General features: G+C 42.1%; 1 protein-coding gene across 3 annotated transcripts; it reads left to right on the top strand.

Annotated features, from left to right (window-relative positions):
- The first annotated feature begins 337 nt into the window (after positions 1–337).
- On the top strand, positions 338–21,700 carry zufsp (zinc finger containing ubiquitin peptidase 1). 3 transcript variants are annotated; one of them, XM_074683083.1, is made up of 12 exons: positions 344–444; positions 555–652; positions 2,374–2,908; positions 3,069–3,173; positions 6,217–6,327; positions 6,402–6,517; positions 7,031–7,199; positions 11,310–11,498; positions 13,606–13,771; positions 17,553–17,710; positions 18,130–18,350; positions 21,120–21,700. In XM_074683083.1, exons 3-12 carry the CDS (start codon positions 2,383–2,385, stop codon positions 21,165–21,167), a joined length of 1,809 nt encoding a protein of 602 aa, XP_074539184.1. In that variant the 5' UTR covers positions 344–444; positions 555–652; positions 2,374–2,382; the 3' UTR covers positions 21,168–21,700. The 3 variants fall into 3 exon arrangements, with proteins under 3 accessions (XP_074539185.1, XP_074539183.1, XP_074539184.1); XM_074683084.1 differs by lacking the exon at positions 555–652 and having other exon boundaries at positions 338–444; positions 6,220–6,327; XM_074683082.1 differs by lacking the exon at positions 555–652 and having other exon boundaries at positions 338–444; positions 21,120–21,698.
- Positions 21,701–22,519: the final 819 nt, after the last annotated feature.

Genomic DNA, 22,519 nt, shown 5'->3' with positions numbered 1-22,519 from the left:
TTATTATTATTATTATTATTATTATTATTTGTTATAAATTTGTTTTATCATTATCATTATTGTTGTTTTTCTTTTTTTAATGATTCCATATTTTTATTATTATTTTTTTTAGATTATTTATTTAAAAAAAAACTCTTTTTATTATTATTATTTTTTTTTTTCGTAACAAGAACCGAAGAAATGAATAATTAGTATATCCCTTTTGAATACTGTGGCAGCGCAGTTTGTTTTCCATGGCTTGGTTTTCCACTGCTGACCACTCCAGTCCAGCAGGGGGAGCTCGCGAACAGAACCTGGTTTCCTTACCGCTTTCATAAATCAAACGGATATGGCGTCACGGTTTCAAATCTGCTAAACAGAAAGAAAACAGAAACCTTCAGCTGACCGAGAGAAGGAGATCTGTGGTCATTTCTCCAAATACTGAAGAGTTTATCTGCATGAGCCGTGAGTAGATGAAGACACAGCGTGTAGATTGACGTAGTGAGAACTTGTGGTTATTCTTTAACGGGGGGTTTGTGTGTTCTGTTGACAACTCTTCTTTTTACACCCGACAGTCTGTGGGCGCTTTTAAAATATACAGTCACGGAAAAAAAATAGACCATCCGTCTATTCTTCAAATGTTGACAAGTTATAATGCCTGGTACCACTACAGGTATGTTTTTCTGACAACTATAATGATACGATAACAACAAAAACAGCGCATAGCAGTTTGGTGTACATACCTCGCCATTTCCCATGGTTTTCTTGATAATGATCAAAATCACTTAAGTTCTTACATTTGACTATGCCATTGTACTGCCTAAACTGAACTTCAAGCCATGCTTTATTTTCTGTACGTCTAAGTCACATGTTACACCAGGAGGTACTACTTGATTGTATGATCATTGTTTTTGATAACTGCATGCTTTCCACCAGTTTCTGACACTTTTCTGCTGTCACAGCAGCCTATCCCTGTGGCAACAACTCAGATTGACCTTGTTGGGCTTTTAGTTCCCCATTTTGAGTTTGATAATAATCGTCAGGTTTTCAAGTGGATTAAAATCTGGTGATTGAGCTGGCCAAGGTAACTTTCAAATGTTCTGGTTCTCTGTCAATGCTTTCACTTAACTTGCCATGTGACGAGGGGGCATTGGATGCATCTGAAAGCTCCAAAGTTTCATCCTCACTTCCTCCACTTGCGTTGTTCCCTTGCGTCTTAGCCCCTCCCACCAGAGATGATGGAGAGACACAAGGAAATGAAGTGAGGAGAGAGGATGGAGGAGATTTGTTTTTAGAGCAATGGGACATCCTCTCCTCTGGAGCGTCACATGAAGCAGTGTGTTTCATTGATAAAAGCATCAGCTGATCACCTCTGGGTCATCTGTCAGTCAGCTCTAACAGCTGTTTGTGTGTCTGCACATGTGCGCTGTAATAACTCTGATCAAACAGAAACAGTATTGTTATTTTTGTGTGCAGTTTAGAAGAACACGATAAAATGCCTTGTTTTTTTTATTTTTCTTAATTATTTAGCCTTTAGAGCCCATCTGATCATGAACTCTGAAATGTATTAATATAACCTAGTTTATTGTGTCTCAGGAAGATATTAATTAGGTTACCGTTTTCAGTATTATTCCGCTGTTATATTGATTTGATGATGGTTATGTTCAGTATTTTGTTCTTTAAACTCACAGCGAACACTTAATTACTAGATTTATGATCAGTTTCTGAATGATCCTCTGTGCCTGTCCTCAGCTCGTCTTTTCTCTCATTAAACTCTGTTGTGTATGTGAAGTTTCATGTGAAGTCTGAGCCACTGCAGCGTCCAATCAGAGAGCGATATTCCATATGGGGGCGTGTCTTTTTCGTGAAAAGACTTCCGCAAAGCCGGCTCTCGTGTTTCCTTGATCATAGCTCCTCCAATCAGCCTTCTCCATCCTCTCTCCTCTGAGCACAATTATTACTTTAGAACAGTCTTCAAAATGGCGGCTGAGAAAGTACTTCCGGTGCCGCGAAGGAGAGAGGAGACTTCAGTTTATCACTTTTAGATGCACCCACTGTCTTGTTGGAGAATCCAGTCCTTCGAGGCAGGAACAAGTTTTCCAACTGACTGAAAAGACTGTTTTCAACAATAGCCCGGGACATGACCTGATTCATTCCCTCTTTACACAGCTGCATTTTTCCTGTTCCACCCATACTGAAACCACCCCAGAATATAACCAACTCCCTGTTTTACTTTAGGAGCATCATCATCATCATCAACATCTGACAAATTCTGTTAGTGTGTAAACTTAAGCACCACGGTATCTATCTCTCAAGTGGAAAACAGAGTTGAGCAACAGTCTTTACTCAGGTTACAGTGTCTAACTGTGATTGTGTGTTTGTGTATGTGTGTAGGCTTCAGACATGCTGACCTGTGAGATCTGTGGAGAGGACTTTCTGTTGGAGGAGGACCTGAAGACTCACCTCCTGCTGAGCCATGAGGAGAACACAATTAGCTGTCCTCTGTGCTCGCTGAGTGGAGTGTCCTACGATGAGCTCTGCTTCCACATCAGCTCCGCTCATGCTGAGGAGCAGAGTCCAAAGCGGTCCAGACCTTCTAATGCTGAAGAGAAGTTTCCAAAACTGTCCAGACCTGCTCCAGACCAGGATGTGGATAAGTCCAGATCTGCATCAGGCTGCTCTGAAGCAGCAGCAGACACAAAGCTCTCACTAACTGATCCCTACAGGGCTCCTGGGAGCTGTGGCACAGCTGCCACAGCCCCTGGAGCTCTTCCTAGTGTCGAAACAGACACAGGTGGGACAGGAGATGGGTGTTCATTACCAGGAGAGACTGCATCCATCTCTTTATCATCACAGAGACCTAAAACCAGAGCGGGGCCCTCCTCATACAGCGAAGCCAAACGGAAGCATCTGTCTTCACCCAGAAAAGGTGATTCAGCCTGTTCGTTCTGACAGCTTTTTACCTGAGCACTGAGGCAGACAGGACTGTAGCTGAATGGACAGAGGGGATCACGTGGGTTCAGAGTTTTAACCATGGCTTCAGACATCAGTGAGTCTCTTCTGACCTGAGTCATTGTGTGTTTCCACAGATCATCAGCTGTTGTCGTGCCCAGTGTGTGCTCTGGTCTGCTGCAACAGCTTCATCCTGCAGGAGCATGTAGAGCTGCACCTGATGGAGCAGGGACCCCCCAAAGGTAAAACTCTGACATCTTCAGTGCTATTTCTAGAACAAGTCAGTTTACTTCAGAAACAATCTGGAGGAATTTACAAAAACAATTATTGCTAAGATCAGAGAGCCAAGAGGTCCTGCTCTCTGTATAAAGAGAAATATCTCTGGAAACCACTCGTACACATCTTTACACAGGTTTGATGAATGCTGACACCAGAGTCAGGGTAGGCCAGGGGGATATAATGATAAAGATATATATTTGTAAAATGAGACATAGTTGACAAAATTTTGATGGAATTCATTCGTTCATGTTTTGACAGACATATGATCAGCCAATAATGGGAGGAGGAGATGCAAATATAATCATTTAGCGCTCCCTAGATCAGGGATGTCCCTGTAAGACCTCAGCAAAGAGGCGAAACATACAAGGATGCCCTGTTCGAACAGCAGAGGGTGCTGTCTGTCTCTCACTGATCTCTTGGTCATTACTTCTTCCTGTTCCTATAGGTATAGACTAAGGTTGGTTGGCACTGTGCACCTCATTTGTCTTTTTTATTTTGGGTGCACCAGCGCAAAATTTTAGTGCACTTAGATTTTTTATAGCATCACCTTCAAAGCCATAAAGTCAACTTTTATCACTCTCTATATTTTTATATAATGTGAATGATTTTTACAGTAAGATGTAGGGAAATACTTCTCTTTGTTTGAAGCACAATTATACATAAAAAGAAAAATAAAGTGTTTAAAGTGTTTCACTGAGCTGAAATCCAACTTTTTAAACTAAAACTCAAAGCTAAATAAAACATTTCAGAAAAAAAGTGCTTGTTCGTAAAGTGCTTCACTGAACTGAACTGATGTTTAATCTGTTAATTTTGGTAAATGGCAACTTGTCTATAGCAGTGTTGTATTCAAAATCAGTGTTTCCCTTAAGTTTACAGCCTAGTGGGGGCCTCACCTGTTTTTGGTGAAATTTAAAGGCTCATCTTTTTTATCTGGGCATAAAAACACACTTTCAATTTAGTACACTGGCTGATGCACATGTATTTTTATACTAAAATCACACATTAAAAAGTTATATCTATACAACTGTAGAATGACAGAGGGCACTTCTGCATGTGTTGACTTTATGGAGGAAAAACCTGGAAATAGAGAAGAAAACCAAAGTTTTCTCTGTGACTCATAGGATATTTATCTTGTGACATAAGCATCATCACAGAATCTAAAAACTGGTAAATGACCATAGTAAGCGCTGAATAGATGACCAATGGCAGCTTATGACAGCCTAAGCCTATAGCAGTCTGTGGCCATATCCACATGTAGCCAGGTATTTGGGAAGACACATATATCTTTATACATCCTGTCCTGTCATCCACACCGAACTGCAGTTTAACGTCACTAAAAATGATGTTTTCTGAAAACTCTGGACAAAGTGAAGATTTTGGAAATATCTGGTTTCATGGTTTAATTTATACCCTGGGAAACAGTTTCAGGTTCTCAAATGTCACAGCTGAATGACAGGTGTCCCTTCTGATCGGCTGGTTCAACACTGCCAAGTATAAGTTTGGCTTGCTTTGAGCTGCACTTATCGGTGGATTGGCCTGGTACATGTGGATGGAAGTGTTTTTGATAATGAACGAGATAATGGGGGATATTCATTTCCGAAAATACCTGGCTACATGTGTACAAGACCTGAGCCTAAGAGGCTGTTTACATGACAACGGTTTCAGAGTGAAACGCAAAAGTTTTGTTGCGTTTTTGTTCACCGATCTAAGGCCCCGTTTACACGACAACGTTTCATCTGAAAACGCTAAAACACTGTGAAAATGCAGTGAAAAAAAATCTGCATTTACACGGAAATGCTGATGGACTGGAAACAGTGTAGAAAGCATACCAGGCCTGTAGGTTGTGCTATAACTGTCTTGTTCAGAAGCCGCTTTTGGGAGATCTCCACTGAAGTAGAGTTGAGCTGATCGTCTGGTGTATTGGGGAATACTAAGTTAAAAAGTGGAGCAAAAGATGCTCATTTTGTTGAAAGACAGTCAGCAGATACAACAGATTGTGCAGCACAACAAGGTAGTTCTTGAGGATCATAACAACGGCACTGTTGTCCTGTTGTATGCGCGTGCGCAAGGCAGAGTGTGACGTCATCGTTTCAACTGAAAACGCCGGCTTACTGTTTACGTGGCAACGGTGACGGGAGCGTATCAGAAAAATCCCTCTCTGGAGGCTGTTTTCAAAAGTTTACGTTTGGGTTGTTTGAAACGCCGTTTCTATGTGAGGGTGAAACGCAACAAAACTTTTGCGTTTCACCCTAAAACTGTTGTCGTGTAAATGGCCCCTAAAACGCCAACTTTTGAAAACTGCCTCCAAAGTGGGATTTTTCTGAAACGCTGCCGACACCGTTGCTGTGTAAAAAGTGAGCCGGCGTTTTCAGTGGAAACGCTGACGTCACACTCCGCTTTGCACAAGCGCATACAGCAGTCCAACAGTACTGTACAATCAGTACAATCGTCGCAGACTACCATGCTGTGCATATACTGCAGAATCTGCTGACTGTCTTCATTAAATGAGCATCTGTTGCTCCACTTCTGCTCTAAGTTTTTAACAAAACACCAGATGATCAGCTCAACTCTACTTCCATGGAGATCTCCCAAGTGGCGTCTGGACAAGACAGTAATAGCGCCACCTACAGGCCTGACATGCTTACTACAGTGTTTCCAGTCCCTCAGCGTTTCCGTGTAAACTCAGATTTTTTTCACAGCGTTTTAGCATTTTGAGATGAAACGTTGTTGTGTAAACGGGGCCTAAAGCAGTCTGAGCCTGTAACAGTCCAAGCCTTTAGCAGATCATGTTATTGTGTGGCTTACTTTCACCTTCTCTGAGCCTTTTTTGATGTTCATGTCATCTCCTGGAGGAAACTGAGTCTTCTGTGATGTCATTTTTGAGTCAGCATTGTACTTTGGTGGTATAATTCTGGCCCAGCTCTGTGTAGAACCCATGACATCAGCCTTCTAATTCGAGTTTGTCACCTAGCATGCTAACTTGCTAACATGCTGTCCTGTCCTCAGCAGAGAGGAGGTTTGAGTGCCCCCTGTGCTCCGTGCTCTGCACTGACAGCTTCTCTCTTCAGGAACACGTTGAGCTGCACTTGGACCACGGAGCAGCTGGACACTCTGCAGGTGAGCTCACACTGATGTCTTTTTCATTCATCCATCACTCATGTACCTGTCTGACTTTTCTGCCACCTGTGCAGCTGCTGGGAGCCCTGACTCTGACCTGGAGCTGGCCCAACAGCTGCAGAAGGAGGAGGAGCAGAGGAGGAGGCAAGAGGAGGCCCGGCAGGAAAGAGAGGAGTTCAAGAAGCTGCAGGTTCGGTTTCTAGTCTACGCCGAGGCTTGAACTAGAGACTACAGACCTCTGTCATATACACACTCCTGACTCAGGAGTTTCTGGTTTGCATTTGTCCCTCTCTGCTGCCCTCGTTTATCAAACGCATGTGAGACCAAAAAAGGGTGAAAACTCATTTTCCACACACACAGTGGTATTTATCAATCTGGACGTAGGCAGGGGATGCTCTTAACTCCACACCAGGTCTTAGTATGTGTACCCAGATTTCATGTCAGAGAGGAGCAGAGGGACAGTCAGAGGTTCAAAGATTAATATTCAGAAACTGAGAATGATTTAATCCCAGAAACACACTTTGGTTTTGAAATGATGTGAAGCAGCTTGAGCTGTCAGACAATTTCCTCATACAACTAACTTTCCTTCTTTAATGTGTGTGTGTGTGTGTGTGTGTGTGTGTGTGTGTGTGTGTGTGTGTGTGTGTGTGTGTGTGTGTGTGTGTGTGTGTGTGTGTGTGTGTGTGTGTGTGTGTGTGTGTAGAGGCAGTTTGGTGTTGATGGCAGCGGAGGTTACAGCAAACAGATGGAGAGGGTGATGGAACGGGAGGTGGCTCGTGGTCTCATGAACCCTGCAGAGTTCCACAGGAAAAAGGCAGAGATGATGGAGTCCATGGCCTCAGGGGTGGATGACGGCAAGACCAGGACTCAGGGTATACATGCAAGCACACACAAACTCATACATGCAAACACACTCTATGAATATCGTAATAAGGAAACAGAAATAGACTCTGGATAGAGGAAGGACTCTGAGGTTAAAGTCTAGATCAGGAGTCTGCAACCTTTACTGTCACTGGAGCCGTTTTACCTCGGGTAAAGTCATTCAGGAGCAACAAAATCTACTGTGTATAGAGTGTATAAAATTCTATACGAAGATAAATTCTAAGGTGTAATTAACTAAACTAGAAGTTTTTTGCATTTATATAATTGTACATGTGATGTCTTAGTTTTTATTTTTTACTAAATGTGCAAAAAATTCATAAATAAATAAATGAATGAAAGATTCAAATTAGAAAAATCAGAAAAAAATCCAAAATGATTTTATAATTAAAAAAAAAAAAAGGAAATATCAAAAGTTCAAAAATTTTGATATTCAAGAGATTTACATTTTTTTAAACTGAAGTTTAATCAATTTACTAATAATTGAAACAAATTCAATTTTTAAAACTTGCAAAAATAGAAAAACTAACCTCTAAAAAATCAGCAAAAATAATCTGAATTTTTTTTTAGATCTCAAAAAGTTGCAAAAAATTCGAAATCTCAAAAGAATTGCAAAAAACTGCAATAAATTCCAAAAAATGGTAAAAATAAAAAAGAAGAAGCATAAAACATAGTCAAACATTTTAGGTGTTATTGAGATTTTAAAAAGTTTTGAATTTTTTTTAAATTTAGATAAAATATAAAAATTTTATTTTTTCTTACAGAAGTTATTGTTGACTAAAGACTCTGACACTAATTAAAATCCTGCGTTAACATTTTGTTGAACTAAACTTTTATCCCATCTGTCAATAAAAGCACTACTCTACTTCACCTCCTACAACATCAACAGCCCATCAACTTTCCATGCATCTGTGGCTAACCTCAAGTTTTACAGCCCTGGGAAGAAAACTACATCTACAAAACGAAAAGTCTGGAAGAAAATTCAGATTTAATTGATGGATGGATTCATTTAACTGCCAATATGCCAGCTTATAATAAATTCTCGACATGTGGCAAGACATTAGCAAACAACAAAAAATGATGAGTTGAGAAATAAAATGAAAAAATGAACTACCTTTATTTTTTTAAGTCTTTATTTCTACAAGGAGCCACATCAGAGGAGTTAAAGAGCCTTTGATCTACATTCAGCTATTCAGGTGTATTCAGGTGTACTCGGTTCTACAGCTGAGACACAGACACCTGCTCTGTGTTTGAACCTCTGCCTGAGATAGGTGTTTGACACTTCATCATCTGAAAGCAGGACGAGCACTCTGATACTGGTGGTTGAACAGCTGAGTGTTTGCTGGGAAGTTGTTCATTGTCCTTCAGACAGTGAAGATCTTCACCTCTTTCAGAGCATCGTGTGGAACAGATGAATCACAGAGAGCTTCTTTCTGATGATGAGGACGGTAAATAAACCTTCAAAGACAGTCCCTGAGCTCTCAGCTCACGGTTCCCACCACATATTGTGTTTGTGTCACGTCCTCAGAACAGATCAGGGGTCAGACCTGCTGTTGGCCTGGCTGGTCTGAGGGCAGTCAATCAGTGATTTTATTCATCCGTTCACAACGTGTCCACCTGTCCATCAGTCTCTGATGAAACTTCATGTTTGATTCTTTACCCTGAACCTGCTCTGCTGCATTTTCAACGTTTATCAAATGTTCCATCTGCACAGTCATGGAAGGTGTGTGTGTGTGTTTAAGTGAGTGTTTGCGTCAGGAGTTTTGAGAAGAGCAGAGAGAGATGATGTGAAAGCAATTGTGTGACATCTGACCTCCCATGACCCTGTGGCCTTCGATACAGTTTTTATCAAAGAGAACCAGCACTGGGGTTTTTGTCAGAGGGAGGTTAGCCAGCTTAGGTGAGCTCAATTCAAGCTGCATTTGTTTTGGAGTGTCAGGTTTCGGGGCATTGAAGGCTTTTTCACTGGAGTTTCAGTCTCTCTCTGCTACAATGGGTGAGAACTGCTGATGCAGGTCGCACCCTCTACTGAACTGCCAAGTGAAACCAGACAGGGGCGGTCCAGCCTAGTTTGATCGGCCCAGTTGGAAACAGCTGACTCCCTCAGGTGTATATCTGCACAGACTCCCCTTGAGCGTCAGACCACATTGGGTAAAGACCTGCAACTCCACTGAGGGAGGATGCCGGCTGGCTGCTTCTGTCTGCTTGTCACTGCTGTCATCATACACAAAAAAATGCATCATTCACAGAGAAAGAAATCCACAAAACCTTTCTGCCCTTAAGAAATTTTGTTTCAGTCCACTCTCCATTATATTTGGTCTAGTGTCAGTCCGTAGTAAATAAAACTGAATTCATCAGTTCATTGAGGAGTTTCTCAGATATTCAGGTCCCCGACTGAGACATGGATCCACCCAGAAAACACAGAAACACCAGCTGCACTCTCTGTGTCCTCTACATTCTGTCATACACCTCACTCTGCTGGTCGAGGAGATGGCACAGGCAGGCTAACCCCTGATGGTTGGCCCCTTTTAGAATAGAATAGAATAGAATAGAATAGAATAGAATAGAATAGAATAGAATAGAATAGAACTTAGTTGTCATTGTTACAAGTACAACAAAATTGAAGTCACAGCAGCAATCAAAAAAAACAAAGTAAGAAAGTGTATAGAAAGTGCAAAAAGGTCCATTAGAAAATAGATGATGACAGCTTATCCATCATTGTCCAGTCAGCCAGTCTCCACCTCCACAGGGTCCAGGACTGAGCCTCCCCAGCAGTCTGTTCAGTCTCTGTCTCCTGGATCCTGTCTGCTCACAGCAGGCGAAGCTCCTCCAATGTGGCGCAGGCGTCTGATGTTAGCTCTGTTACCCATGTCTGTGAATAGCATGATGCTACTCTGTACTCTGGTATTCCCTCTGTTGCTGGGCTAGCACAGCTAGCTCGTCCATCTTATTGGAGATAGATCTTGCGTTCCCAATAACGATGGATGGAAGGACAGGTCCATGTCATCACTTAGCTCGCACCTGAGAACCAGCACATCATCCTCACCTCCTTCTCCTCACCTTGTGGGGAAACATCAGGCCTTACACCAGTTAGCATTGACATGCTACAGGCTGCTAACAGCTAATTTCACATATAGACAATGCAGACATGGTTACATGTAGGATCTCCAGACAAACACAGGAGAAAAGTAGTAAAATATTGCTGAATACACAAAAAGTTTGGTGCCCATGACCAACAAATGAGCCACACAAAGTAATGATCCACTCCAAATACAAAGATGACGAAAAAGAAACGAAAAAAATGACAAGAAACGGACAAAGAAGAGAGAGCTGCTGCAACAGGCAGCCATAGCCAACAGGGCGGCGCCTAGCAACTTCCCAACTTAATAAAAGGAAAAAAATAAATTTAATAGGGATTATTGTTCACTTATTTTAAGATACTTCACGTACAAACATTATGTCTCATTTTCACCCTTAATGTTCAGCCAAATGCTGCCAACTTCCAAGCACTGCACCTCTAAAGTAGTGTTCTCCTTCTCTTGAGGACAGACCTGACAGCGCTCGACTTTTGACTTTTCTGCATGATGATGCTGTTATTTCAGCAAAACAAAGAGATACTTATCAAAACAAAATCAGTTTCTGCTTCAGTTCATACTGACTAACAGATGAACTGACCCTCTGAAGGGATGGTAAAGCTTCTGTGAGGAGTCTGTGACTATCATGAAACAGGTTTTTATTAACAGGACTGTCTCCAAATGAAAATGATCACATGATCTGTGTGATGGTTTTCAGTGCATCTAGCTGCTGTGGTGTTTATCTGACAGTTATGGATAAAGCCTCTTTTTGATTTTCATTTGTAAGAGATGTATCCTGTGGATACCTGTATACTGTAGATATGTCTCTGCAGCTCAAAACCAAAACCTCATACACCAATGAATAAATAAATTATTCCAATAAAAACACACATTTGGACGATTGGAGGCTTATCTAACAGAACACAGACTGTTTCAGTCAAATCCCTCCAAATGTCAGTGATAAGTAACCTTTGGTGATGTGACTTTCTAAACCTGGTCCTGGTTTCCTCTGCTCACCTCTGCTTCCAGGTGTGATCAGAGCACTGTATGAGTACTATCAGACCGACTGCAGAGACTGTGTCCATGTGTGGCTGAGCGCTGAGACGGATCATTTCTGCTCCTCGCAGGGGGATAAAGGCTGGGGCTGCGGTTACAGAAACTTCCAGATGATGCTCTCCTGTCTGCATCGAACAGATGCCTACGCCCCCATCCTACAAGGTCAACACATGCACACACACACACACACCTTCCTGACCTTTCTACGTATACACTCTGTTGATAAGGCGCACACTTCAGGGTTCACACCACAAGGACACACACTTAAGGGAGACATGTGTAGGTCACTCCTGAGGGAGAACTGCAGCTCCAGCAGAAAGATCACTTCATATATTGGCCCCATAATAGATCACCTGATTGAAATCTTAAGACCAGATGAAAAACTGCACAAATTTACATTTTGCTTTGTTGGCTCTTAAAAAGGGTTTAAGAAGAGTTTCAAAACACAAAAAGAAGAAATGGCAGTAAAACAAAAAAAGAGTAATACATTAATTGAAAACAACAACTAAAGTGAAGTAGTCTGTTCATCAGCTGATTAAAAGCGCAAGACCACAGCTTTTAAAAAACAAAATCTGCTCTAAAATGTGGATTCAGTCATTTCCTGTCAGGTTTTCTCTCTGTCATGACCTCCTGATGGTAAAGGCTAAAAATCTTTCTCTCTTTGAACGTGGTCGATTGTTGAGCTGCATCAGCAAGGCCTCTCACAACACGCCATCTCTGCTGAGGTTGGACGCAGTAAGACAGACATTTTGGATTTCTTCAAAGATCCTGAGGGTTAGGGAGCAAAAACGACCAGAGGTAGACCCAAAACCATTTCACCAGAGCTGAGCTGATCTGATTGGCTGTCCTTAAAGACAGAAGACGATCATCAACCCAGGTTAAGGCTGTTCCTGGAGCCGACTGCAGCCCAGTAACCATCAGACGCCATCTGAGAGAGAAGAGCTTTAAGAACAAAACACGTCTTCAAAGACCTCGTCTCCTTCAACGCCACAAACTCACCGTTTGGACTTTTTCAGAGAGCAGCAAACATGGGACACTGAAAGGTGAAGAAAGTTTGATTCTCTGAGGAGAAAAAACTGAACCTTGACGTCCTGATGGCTTCAACGTTACTGACATGACCAGGAGATCCCACTGGAGATGTTTTCACGGCGGCACAGTGGAGGGGGCGCCATCATGATCTGGGGCTTTTTCCTTCAATGGACCAATGGAGCTTCAGGTTGGTCAGGGGCGTCAAACGGCGGCTGGCTCTGTGGAGATGTTGCAGGGGGCCTCCTTCATGACTGAGGGCCCTGGTCTGTGTGGGAATGACTGGGTTTTTCAACAGGACAACGCTGCAGGTCACAATGGGCGCCTGACAAAGGACTTCTTCCAGAGGAATCAGCTCACTCTTTGGACCATCCTGATGTTCCCCTGATCTAAATCACTCTGACAACATTTGGGGATGGATGGAGAGGGACGTTTACAGAAATGGACATCAGGTCCAGACAGTGGATGATCCTCCATGAAGACATTTTCAACAAGAACGCTGGAGCTCCTCATCACTCACTCCTTTTTTCACACTTTGATTTCTATTTTAGGGGTTTCAGGTTTTTTAAGCTGTGGTCTGAAACTTTTGATCAGCTGATGAACAGACTGTTTGACTTCCATTTCTTCCTTTTTGCATTTTGAAACGTTAAGATCCATCAGAGCAAAATATATATTTAAACAATTTTCAACTGGTATTAAGACTTCTATCAGGTGTGTACATCCTCTGTACTCTGCGTCTGTACCTTTAAGGTATTTGACTTCACCTGCTGCAGGACGAGATGAGGACGTGCTGTGTGCAGTGTTCAGACCCTGATGATCTGCTGCCCTGATCCTGATCTGATCCTGATAAACCACTCCGATCTGTCCTCTGGTTCCTGTTTCATGCTGAGCTCTCAGCCACAGGGTGTGTCTGATGACAGTCAGCTGCTCACTCAGAGCACATTACGTCTTGAAGACGTACTGTGCTTGTTCTCAGTTCCAGTTTGGTGGCAGTGTGTTGTTCCAGAGATCACTATCACTGTGTTCTTTAGCGGGAACAGGAACAACACACAGTAAGATTTATCCTCCTGATTAGAGAGAGACACTTTCTGCTGTCCAGACTCATGAGACATTACATCCTCAGCACACACAGAGTGAAAAGAACAACCAGGAAACAAGTGGGAAGCTCATGTGAGGGGTGAATAAATAAGTTCCTGTGTGTTTGAGATTCTCTCCTGATGATATGTTGTTTGTCCCTCTGCAGAGACGACAGTGCCTAGCATCCCTAAGGTGCAGAGGATGATAGAGGAGGCCTGGAGAGAGGGGCTAGATGCTCAGGGTGCGTCCCACTTCAACAATCGTCTGCAGGGGACACGGGCGTGGATTGGAGCAACAGAGATCTACAGTGTGCTAACCTCCCTGAGGATCAGGTGAGAATGAACACATCCTCAGGCTGCAGCCTGTAACCCAAACAGACCGACGGTAAAAACAGCAGAGGACGGGACAACACTAACACTAACAGACAGACAGAACAGCAGGATGTCCTGTCCACACTGTAAGAGACACAACAGCAGAGAAGGCTTATAAACACACTCTGCTGTGTGTTACTAAAAACTGGTTCAACCATCCGCAGACCTGCTGTTGGTTTTAACAGAGACAGAGTGCAGCCATTGAGCTGGTGTAGTTATCTATGGGCTCTTTTTATCTGTTGACCCTGAGCAGATGGGACGTCTGTTACAAACAGCTTTGCAGCACCATCATGCATCAAGTACAGCCACTTCATCGGAAAAAACTGTGCCTGAAACATGTTTGTATTATTATTAATATAATTATCATTATGATTATTTAATTAAAGCCTGGCTCACACTACAGGATTCTCACCCGATTTAACCCAGATTCGGTCCTCCCAACAATCGGGGAAGCAATCTGGCCGGGGACCAAAATGGGCCCCGACGTTTGGGCAAGATTATCTATCTTCTGTGAGCTGTTGACAGATGAATCTTTAGCCCCACGATCGTCTCACAGACTCGTCGGAGCCGCCACGATAATTTTCAAACATGTTTGATATTTATCTGAATGATTACAACATTCATTCTCACTGAGGATGACAACAGACGATTAGAAAGAGCCCCAGAGACCAAACAACAGACAACAAACACAGGCTCAAAGTGAATCTGAAAGGCTCTGGGTCAGCTGACTGCGTGCTCCACTGGCCCACTCGAGCCAGTTCAATAATGCCTTTAAAAATAACACATAACCACGCCATTTTCATACAGTAGCAAACTGTTGTTTTATCAGTGATGGGTGTGAGATCATGCCATTATTGGCTGATACAGCAACAGTTTCACCTCTGTCCCTCTGCGTGTGCGTAATGGATGAAAGGCACCGCTGCAGACAGCTCCGCTTCTCTCTCCTCCTGTCCCACCAGTGCGCTAAAAACCTCAGATCAAACAACTGAGCACATGTGGTGCATCACTCTCTCTGGTCAAATAATCTTGGTGAAATCCTGTGGTGTGTGCTGGTCAGTATTTTCAAATCTTGTTGTTAGAGTGTGCTTAAGATTTAAGAGAAGATGATCTGTGAAGATTCTCCTTATGTGTGAGATACAACCAGATTTCAGAATCTTTGAAGATTTTTAAAATTCAGTAGTGTGAGCCAGGCTTAACAGTGGGAGTTGATTAAAAATGGAATTAATTGGAGGTTTTGAAATTAGTAAATCTCTTTTAATTGGATATTAATATTTGACATGAGGAGCAACATTTCAGCTTGGCTAAACTATAGATGATGACTCAATAAATGGACAGATGCGCTTAAAAAATGAAGTTTATTTTCAACAAAATGAACTTTCTAAATGTGAAGCGCTCTTAAAGAATATTAATGCTTTGTGAGCAGCCAAATTTGAAGGGCTTCTGGTAAACTTACATGTGGGTTGGAGACTACGCATGCTTGTTATTGGACTAGCTCTGCTGTCAGTGCTCACTGCTACCATTTAGACCAATTTAGATTTGATGCCATCTTATTATTTATTTATTTCACAGTCTGGTATGTGCCCATGGATAATGCAGCCATTAGCCTCAAGTGACTCTACTAAAAACGTCTATCCACTTGTTGATCTTTTTTATCTGCTCACTGATTTCTCATGAACCTGAGTCGTCTACTATTTGTTATTGAGGTAAAATAAAATGTGTTTTTTAGTGGTTAACACCCTCACATGGTCTGACCAACCGTTGTACTCCGCAGCACTTCTGTTGCCAAAACATGTGCATAGCCGTTACTGTTAGCAAACAGTAAATTGGTCTGTCTATAGCTGCTACATGCAGAGCACTGAGGTGATACTGGTAGCTTGAAATGCTCCAGTAAAATGCAAGGTGTTTGTTACATGACTTAGATTTTGTCTTTGACCCCCTGCTGTTTGTTGCCTGCCTCGTGTTACTGGGCGCTTTCCAGTAGCACTGTGTTAAACTCTGACACACAGACACTCTGAAGCAGGGCACACACATACAGCAATGGAGCCCCGGGCGGCCATGCTGTTGTTTTGAAGAGAACTAACTCAAAGTATAAAGCAGTTGTGTAAACACACATCTAAAATTCCTCAAAGCCAGGCTTGAATTAGAGACCTGGGGGGTATTCCACGAAGCTGGCTAAAATAGGCCGGGCAGGTAAGCGTGTCTTGAAAAAGCGGCCACTATAATCTTAGCTGCAACTCGTTCTTCTAACGAGGCTCAGCTGATTTTCAGAGACGCTTATTCAAGCCAGGCTGATCCAAGCTGCGGCTAAGCGCACGTCCACGGTAGATAAAAAGCCCCGACGTGTCGATTGGCGGAATGACAAAATCATGTCAAAAGCAAGAGCGGAGATGTTTCCCTCAGCGGAAAAAAAAACTCCTCATGGAGTCGTATGATGACTACAAAGGGAAATTCACATAAAAGGGTGACACGGTGGCAATTAATAAAGCCAGAGAAGCTGCTGGTTCAAGAATATCATGCTTATGTGTCAAATCAACACTGACTGTTTCTGCTGAGTTTGATGACCTTTTTTTTCTCACTCTGAAGCTCCTCACACTGCTGTGGCCCAGAGGAGATTGGTCTTGATTAAATTAAAGCTGTTCTTATATTTAGGCCTATATACTTGTTTCATCAAACACTGACTAAAACGGTAGAAAAAAAACAATGTTTAGATGAGATGTCATTTTTTATTAGGGATGATAGTGATACAGTGCTCTATATTTGAATAAGGAGGAAGACACAAAGATCTCACCATGTGGAATCACCTTTACATTATCATCATGATCAGAATGGACTGCTGGTTAAAGGAAGTTATTTATATGGAAAATTGTGGCTGTTGTCACCTTTTATATCATAAGACAATTTGTGCCTTTATTCTGTTAAATGTTGACTGTACTTTGAGGGTGACAGAAGAAAATCAGATATTTTCAAATAGTTACAACTGGTGGGATCGAACCCACGCTGAAAGTAAAATATGGATCATTTTGCGTCTGCGTCGTGCTCTCTAACCACTCAGCCACTGACGATGCTACATCAGGGAAAAAAGTCTAGTATCTCACATGTCTTGTTTCACGATCATTCCAGTCTAGTATAACTGGGGTGGTACACCTGTCAAAGGATCACGCAGGTGTCCTTAGGCAAGCTCAGGGAGGACGGAAACCTCCCGTGGAGCTGAAGGACAAAAGCTCACTTGATCTTGATTTTCAATATGAATACGGACCATGAAAGTGGATCACGATCTTTCTGACTTTTTGGGTTTTAAGCAGGAGGTGTCAGGAAAGTTACCAAAAAGTCTCAATTTATGTTTTTGAACAAGAACATCATGCAGTACAGTTCTAGACTAAATTAATGTGACACATGAAGTTCACAAGGTGTCTTTCAGAAGCCGGTCTGACCTTCTCTGAGACACAGCTAAGGTAAGCCTGACGTTTAGCCTGACCGGGACCAGGCTTGTCGCACTGGCTAATTTACCATGGTTACCAAGCCACGCTAGCCCTAAGCCTCGTTTGTGGAACCCAACTCTGACTAAAGTTAGCGAGGCTAACCAAAATAAGCCAGGCTTTAAGATAAGCCAGCTTCGTGGAATACCCCCCTGGAAAAGCAAGGCACACAGTTTTATTCATGTCCGTGTGAGTGTTGGGATGGTTTGATGGGGACTTCATATGTAGTGTAACTCCTCATCAGGCAGCCCTGTTTGTGTTTTCAGGGCTCACATCGTGGACTTCCACCGGCCCACCGGCCCTGGAGACACACACCCCCGCCTGTTTGAGTGGGTGAAGAACTATTTCTGTCAGTCCAGCAGCAACAGACTGCCCCCCCGACTGATCAAGACCTCCCTCCCCCCCCTCTACCTGCAGCACCAAGGTGAGCTCTTGTATGACCAGCACCAGATGTTCCTCCTCTTTTTTTTTATTCATGTCAAACATCAGCTTCAAACGAGTGACACAAACACTCCATCAACACACATAAGTCGGCTGAGAGCTGTTTGTCTTCTGACATCACATCAGGAGGACTTCTAAGAGTAGCATGTTTTAAATCTGCTGCTGGGACACTTTTCAAACTGAGGGACACTTTTCCACCAAACGGTTCAGTTCAATCTGTCTCAGTTTGTTCTCCACCTCTACTGTCGACTGGTTTTAAATGGTCAGAACTGCTCCTGAGGGGTTTTGGTGCAGAACATGGTAGCAGGGAAAATCAGATCATAACTGGAGCACAGATAAAAGTCTAAAAGAAGCCTGTAGACCCTGTAGACCCGTGTCTTCTTATTCACTATCCTCCTCCAGGTCACAGCCGCTCCATCGTGGGTTTGGAGCAGAGGAGGAACGGCTCTCTGTGCCTCCTGCTCCTGGACCCAGCCTCCTCTGTGTCAGAAACCAGGAAGCTGCTGAACAGAGACTCAATCGGCTCAGCTCTCAGACACGTCAGGAAGTTCAGCAGCGGCCTGAAGCACCAACAGTACCAGGTGGTGGCGCTGCAGGGCGTGCTGTCTGCAGAAGAGAAACAGGTAAGAGATTGATCTGTGTCCTGTTTTTCTCCCTCTGCTGAGGAGGTTCAGTGCCTGCAGGTACCGTCAGCAAACAGAGGAGGTGCTGCTGCACCTTGACCACCTGCTCAGTCTGCGGATAGTGTGTCAAACTTGAACCAGGTGGATAACAAAGCTGAAATGACTCTCCTTTGACACATCAGCAGTTCACACATTGAACTTTACATCGTACCACATGTTTAGTTAATGTTTGATTGTTTAATGTTAACCCCAGTGAGTGACAGAGCACTTCAAGTGGTGTATGATTAAACAAATCTCCAGGTGCCCCTTTCAAAGAAAACCCTGTGTCACATAAACTGTCTGTTTCTGAGTTGATCCTGGTGATCCTTGATTTGACAGGAGTCCATTGGCATATTAATCAGACATTAATTTGACAACTAATTAAAGTGGCTGTGAGGAGTTTCTATGTGATCTTGAGGAACTCTCCCTTCTAGATATATAACTGATCCTAATCCACACTTTAAAATGAGATTATCAGTGCCAATACAGGTTATTTCAAAATACTACTTCTTAGCTTCCCAATGAGGTCGAGCAGGACCGGGGTTGATTTGTGGCACATCTAAGCCTTTATGACATCACCACGCTAGCTAACAAAATTAAGTAGAGAGAGAAGAGAGATCTGTGTTTTTCTCTGCTGAAAACGATCTCTGTGATTCATTTTGTAGTGGTGGTGGACACTGGAGCCTAACTGTCAGACAGAAAAAGGACAAAAGAGCAGAAGAAAGATAAACAGGAGAGAGATAGAGCACGAGCTAAAGGTTAACACAGGAGTTAAACTGTTTGTGATAATGACCAGGATTCACCAACGTTACACATTGGCGACACGTCTCACATAATCAGGCTGCTAGTAGCACTACATATAGCGCTACTAGCATGTTACGTTTGCTTGTTGTCACGTTTCAAACTGTAGTGCTACATTACTGTAGCGATCAGGGCTTGACATTAACACCCGCCAACCCGCACAATGCAGATGAATTTTGATCGTTGCGAGTAACACTGTCTCGAGCCACTTTGGCAGGTTGAATTATTTGACTGTAGTTTTCTGAAGCAGCATCTGAAATACTAAACCCATTGCAATATGAGACTACGACACTACAACTCCCATAAGCACTGCCTGCACACAGTGTTTGCCCATTGGTCCATTCGCCAAGTCTTGGACACTGTGACAGCTCCCAGTGTTTAGTGCCTGATAACGTCATTTAAAACTTTACTTGCGTCTTTTTTGGTCTCCATTGTAAACAGATCCCAAGATTTGAGTCACAAACTAGCTTCAAAACTCCTGTAACTTTTTAAAAAGTGAGGACATTTATTGGATGGTGCTCATTTAAACTCACACTGCACCAATCTCACCAGTAACACTCACTTATGTTAAAGTTCACTCTGGAAATACTGTAAACAAACTAAATCATTCTAAATAAATGAAACTAATGGTCCAGTGTGACTTCTATATGTTCTTTTTGTCTTCATGACACATTCTTTGACTGATATGACTTCAAAAAATGTATGATTATACTCCAGAGTGACTATGATACTTAGTTCATAACTGGAAAATTACTGTTATAAATAAATATTTAAGCAGACAGTGTTTCTAGCTAGCTAGATTTTTCAGTTTAGTTTTTATCTTTTCAGCTAACCTTAAAGCAACAACTTTCATTAAATTCAATAATAAACTACTGCCTGTATGACTTTGTCTTAATAGACTGCATATTTTCATTTAAAAGAACAACCTTACACACAACCGTTTCAAAACTGAATACCTGATAAAGAGCGGCAGATTTATGTAGTCTTTATTTGGGTGTGTGCAGGGGTCATTGACATTTCAAATGATTTTAAATCTAGTTCAAGTAAACTTTACCATGTCATCATCCAAACTCCCCACAAATAATCAAGTCGTCTGTCTGTTATTCTCACCATCAGTGGAGTATTCTGAAGACTAATTGAGCACTCTTGCAATAACACTGACCATTTGTCGGATCATTTTCATTAGTCTGACCATTAGCCAAGTATTCTGGCAATTAATTTGACCATAATGGATTATTCTGGCAGTTAATTGAGTAATCTGACCATCGATTTATCTGATCAAAAAATGTTCAATACATTTCATTTAATATCTCTATTGTGGTCATTTAAACGGTGACCTAAAATCATCACATGCTAAGTTCATTAGGCTGGCTGCTGCACATGAACACATTATTTTTTATACCAATAAAATAATCTGGATAAAATATCTGTAAAACACTTTTCTGGAAGTTGTTCAAGCACTGGTTTGTACTCAGTTGTAAAGTGCCTCAGAGCTCTATATTTTCTAAAATCATGGTCAGAGACATAAAGGACGTCATTTTAACTGCTGGGGCTGTCAAAACCAAAACAGAGCAGAGGTCAGAGAGAGAAGTTTCAAAGTCTTTAGTCTTAGTGAAGCCCAGAGTCTGGATGTTTAGTATGAATCTTCTCCCACAGTAATGACAGGTTAGCAGAGTGATGATCTTGTGGTTACGATGCAAAACAACACAGGACAGAACACTCAATTCCCCTCTGTGTGTGTGTGTGTGTGTGTGTGTGTGTGTGTGTGTGTGTGTGTGTGTGTGTGTGTGTGTGTGTGTGTGTGTGTGTGTGTGTGTGTGTGTGTGTGTGTGTGTGTGTGTGTGTGTGTATGTGTGTGTATACATACATATGCATGCAGACTGGATGGTTGTGAAACAGGGTCATATGTGTAACTGTTTGTGTTCTCAGATCAGTATCATGAAGTCCAGGACGCTGTGTGCAGAGAGGATCCCATGAAGAAGAAGAGACCTCCTCATCTTCGATTTTGCTGTGAACGTACATTTCTTTCTATAAATTATTTATTCTGTATGATTTTATTTTAAATAAACTTTGATTCCTATTTTTACACCAACACTGTCTTTATTGTTTTTATAGAACGACCCCAGAGCCGAAAGACAGGACAAACACAAAAATATGACAAATAGCTACCACTCTCCCTCCCACTTGACGTACCCCTACAGATTTGACCAGACATTCCTACAGAATGTGTACAAATTCAAAAAAGGCTAAAACAAGTGTAAGCCTTTGGTGAATCATAAACAGAGTCAGAGGCCAACAACAACAACAGAAAAAACTGATACAGAGACAGAAAAGATAGCAGAGAATGGCAGGAGAGATAATTAGAATATGATTGAGACATAAAATAAGTGTAGAAACAGTACCAACTGATGAATAAACATGCTAAACAGTCACATGACTTTGTAATGTGATGTTTGCCTAAATCTGGAGGGACTACAGAATCATGTCACATTAGAAAGCCACGCCAGATCTTTTGAATTCTCCAGGTTTACCTTCAGACTGAACATAATCTTTTCACTTGATATGCATGAAGCCAGTTCATTTTTCCATCTAGCATATGCAGGTGGTAGTACATCTCTCCATTGCATAGCTGTGCATTTATTGGCTGTGATAAGGACAATTTTGATAAATTTAAGTTGTTTTTATTGACTTCCATCATAGATGTGTCACCCAGAAGGATTACGCTTGGCTCTGCAGGGATAGCCAGTTCTGTAATATCATTAGGCACTTTGAGTAGTGACACCCAATATAAATTAAGACAAGGGCCAACCTAAAACATGTCCCAGTATTCCGACTTCCAATTTACATCATGGACAAAGCCTGTCAGGGGTAAGGTATGTTGTATGAAAAAGGTTGGAACCCTTTACTTCCTCTTTAATGTGCACAAGTGTATCTAAAGGCAGCTTAATTAATGGTTAAAGACAACAAAGTGTCTAACCTGGAGGCATTCCAAAAAGTGGGTGTGTGGTAGCCCAAACCGAGATAAGAGCTTGGCAACTCTGATTTGGTATTCTTGTCACGTTCTTCACGGTCAGACAAAAGATAAAAGCACTGATAAGACACTTTGTTACTCCACGCTTTGGGTTGAAATAAGGACACCTGTCATAAGCATAACAATGAGTAACAAATGAGCAGCGTGAGGCTTAAAGATAAACTGAGGAGCACGAGCAAACGCAGGCTCTGATTCTCATCAGCAACATGTCATTCAGCTGGTAATAAAGTTGTGATCTTAATATCTTAGAAATGAGATGTACAGACCCAAACTGTTCCTTTTTTTGGTTTTAGATATG

The sequence above is a fragment of the Halichoeres trimaculatus genome, unplaced genomic scaffold (assembly GCF_033239565.1).
Source record: "Halichoeres trimaculatus isolate MK-OKI-2021-1 unplaced genomic scaffold, fHalTri1.1 fHalTri1_scaffold_12, whole genome shotgun sequence".
In the NCBI taxonomy this organism is placed as follows: Eukaryota; Metazoa; Chordata; class Actinopteri; order Labriformes; family Labridae; genus Halichoeres; species Halichoeres trimaculatus.
The sequence above is the reverse complement of the archived record's forward strand: the minus strand, read 5'-3'. Positions and strand labels throughout refer to the sequence as shown.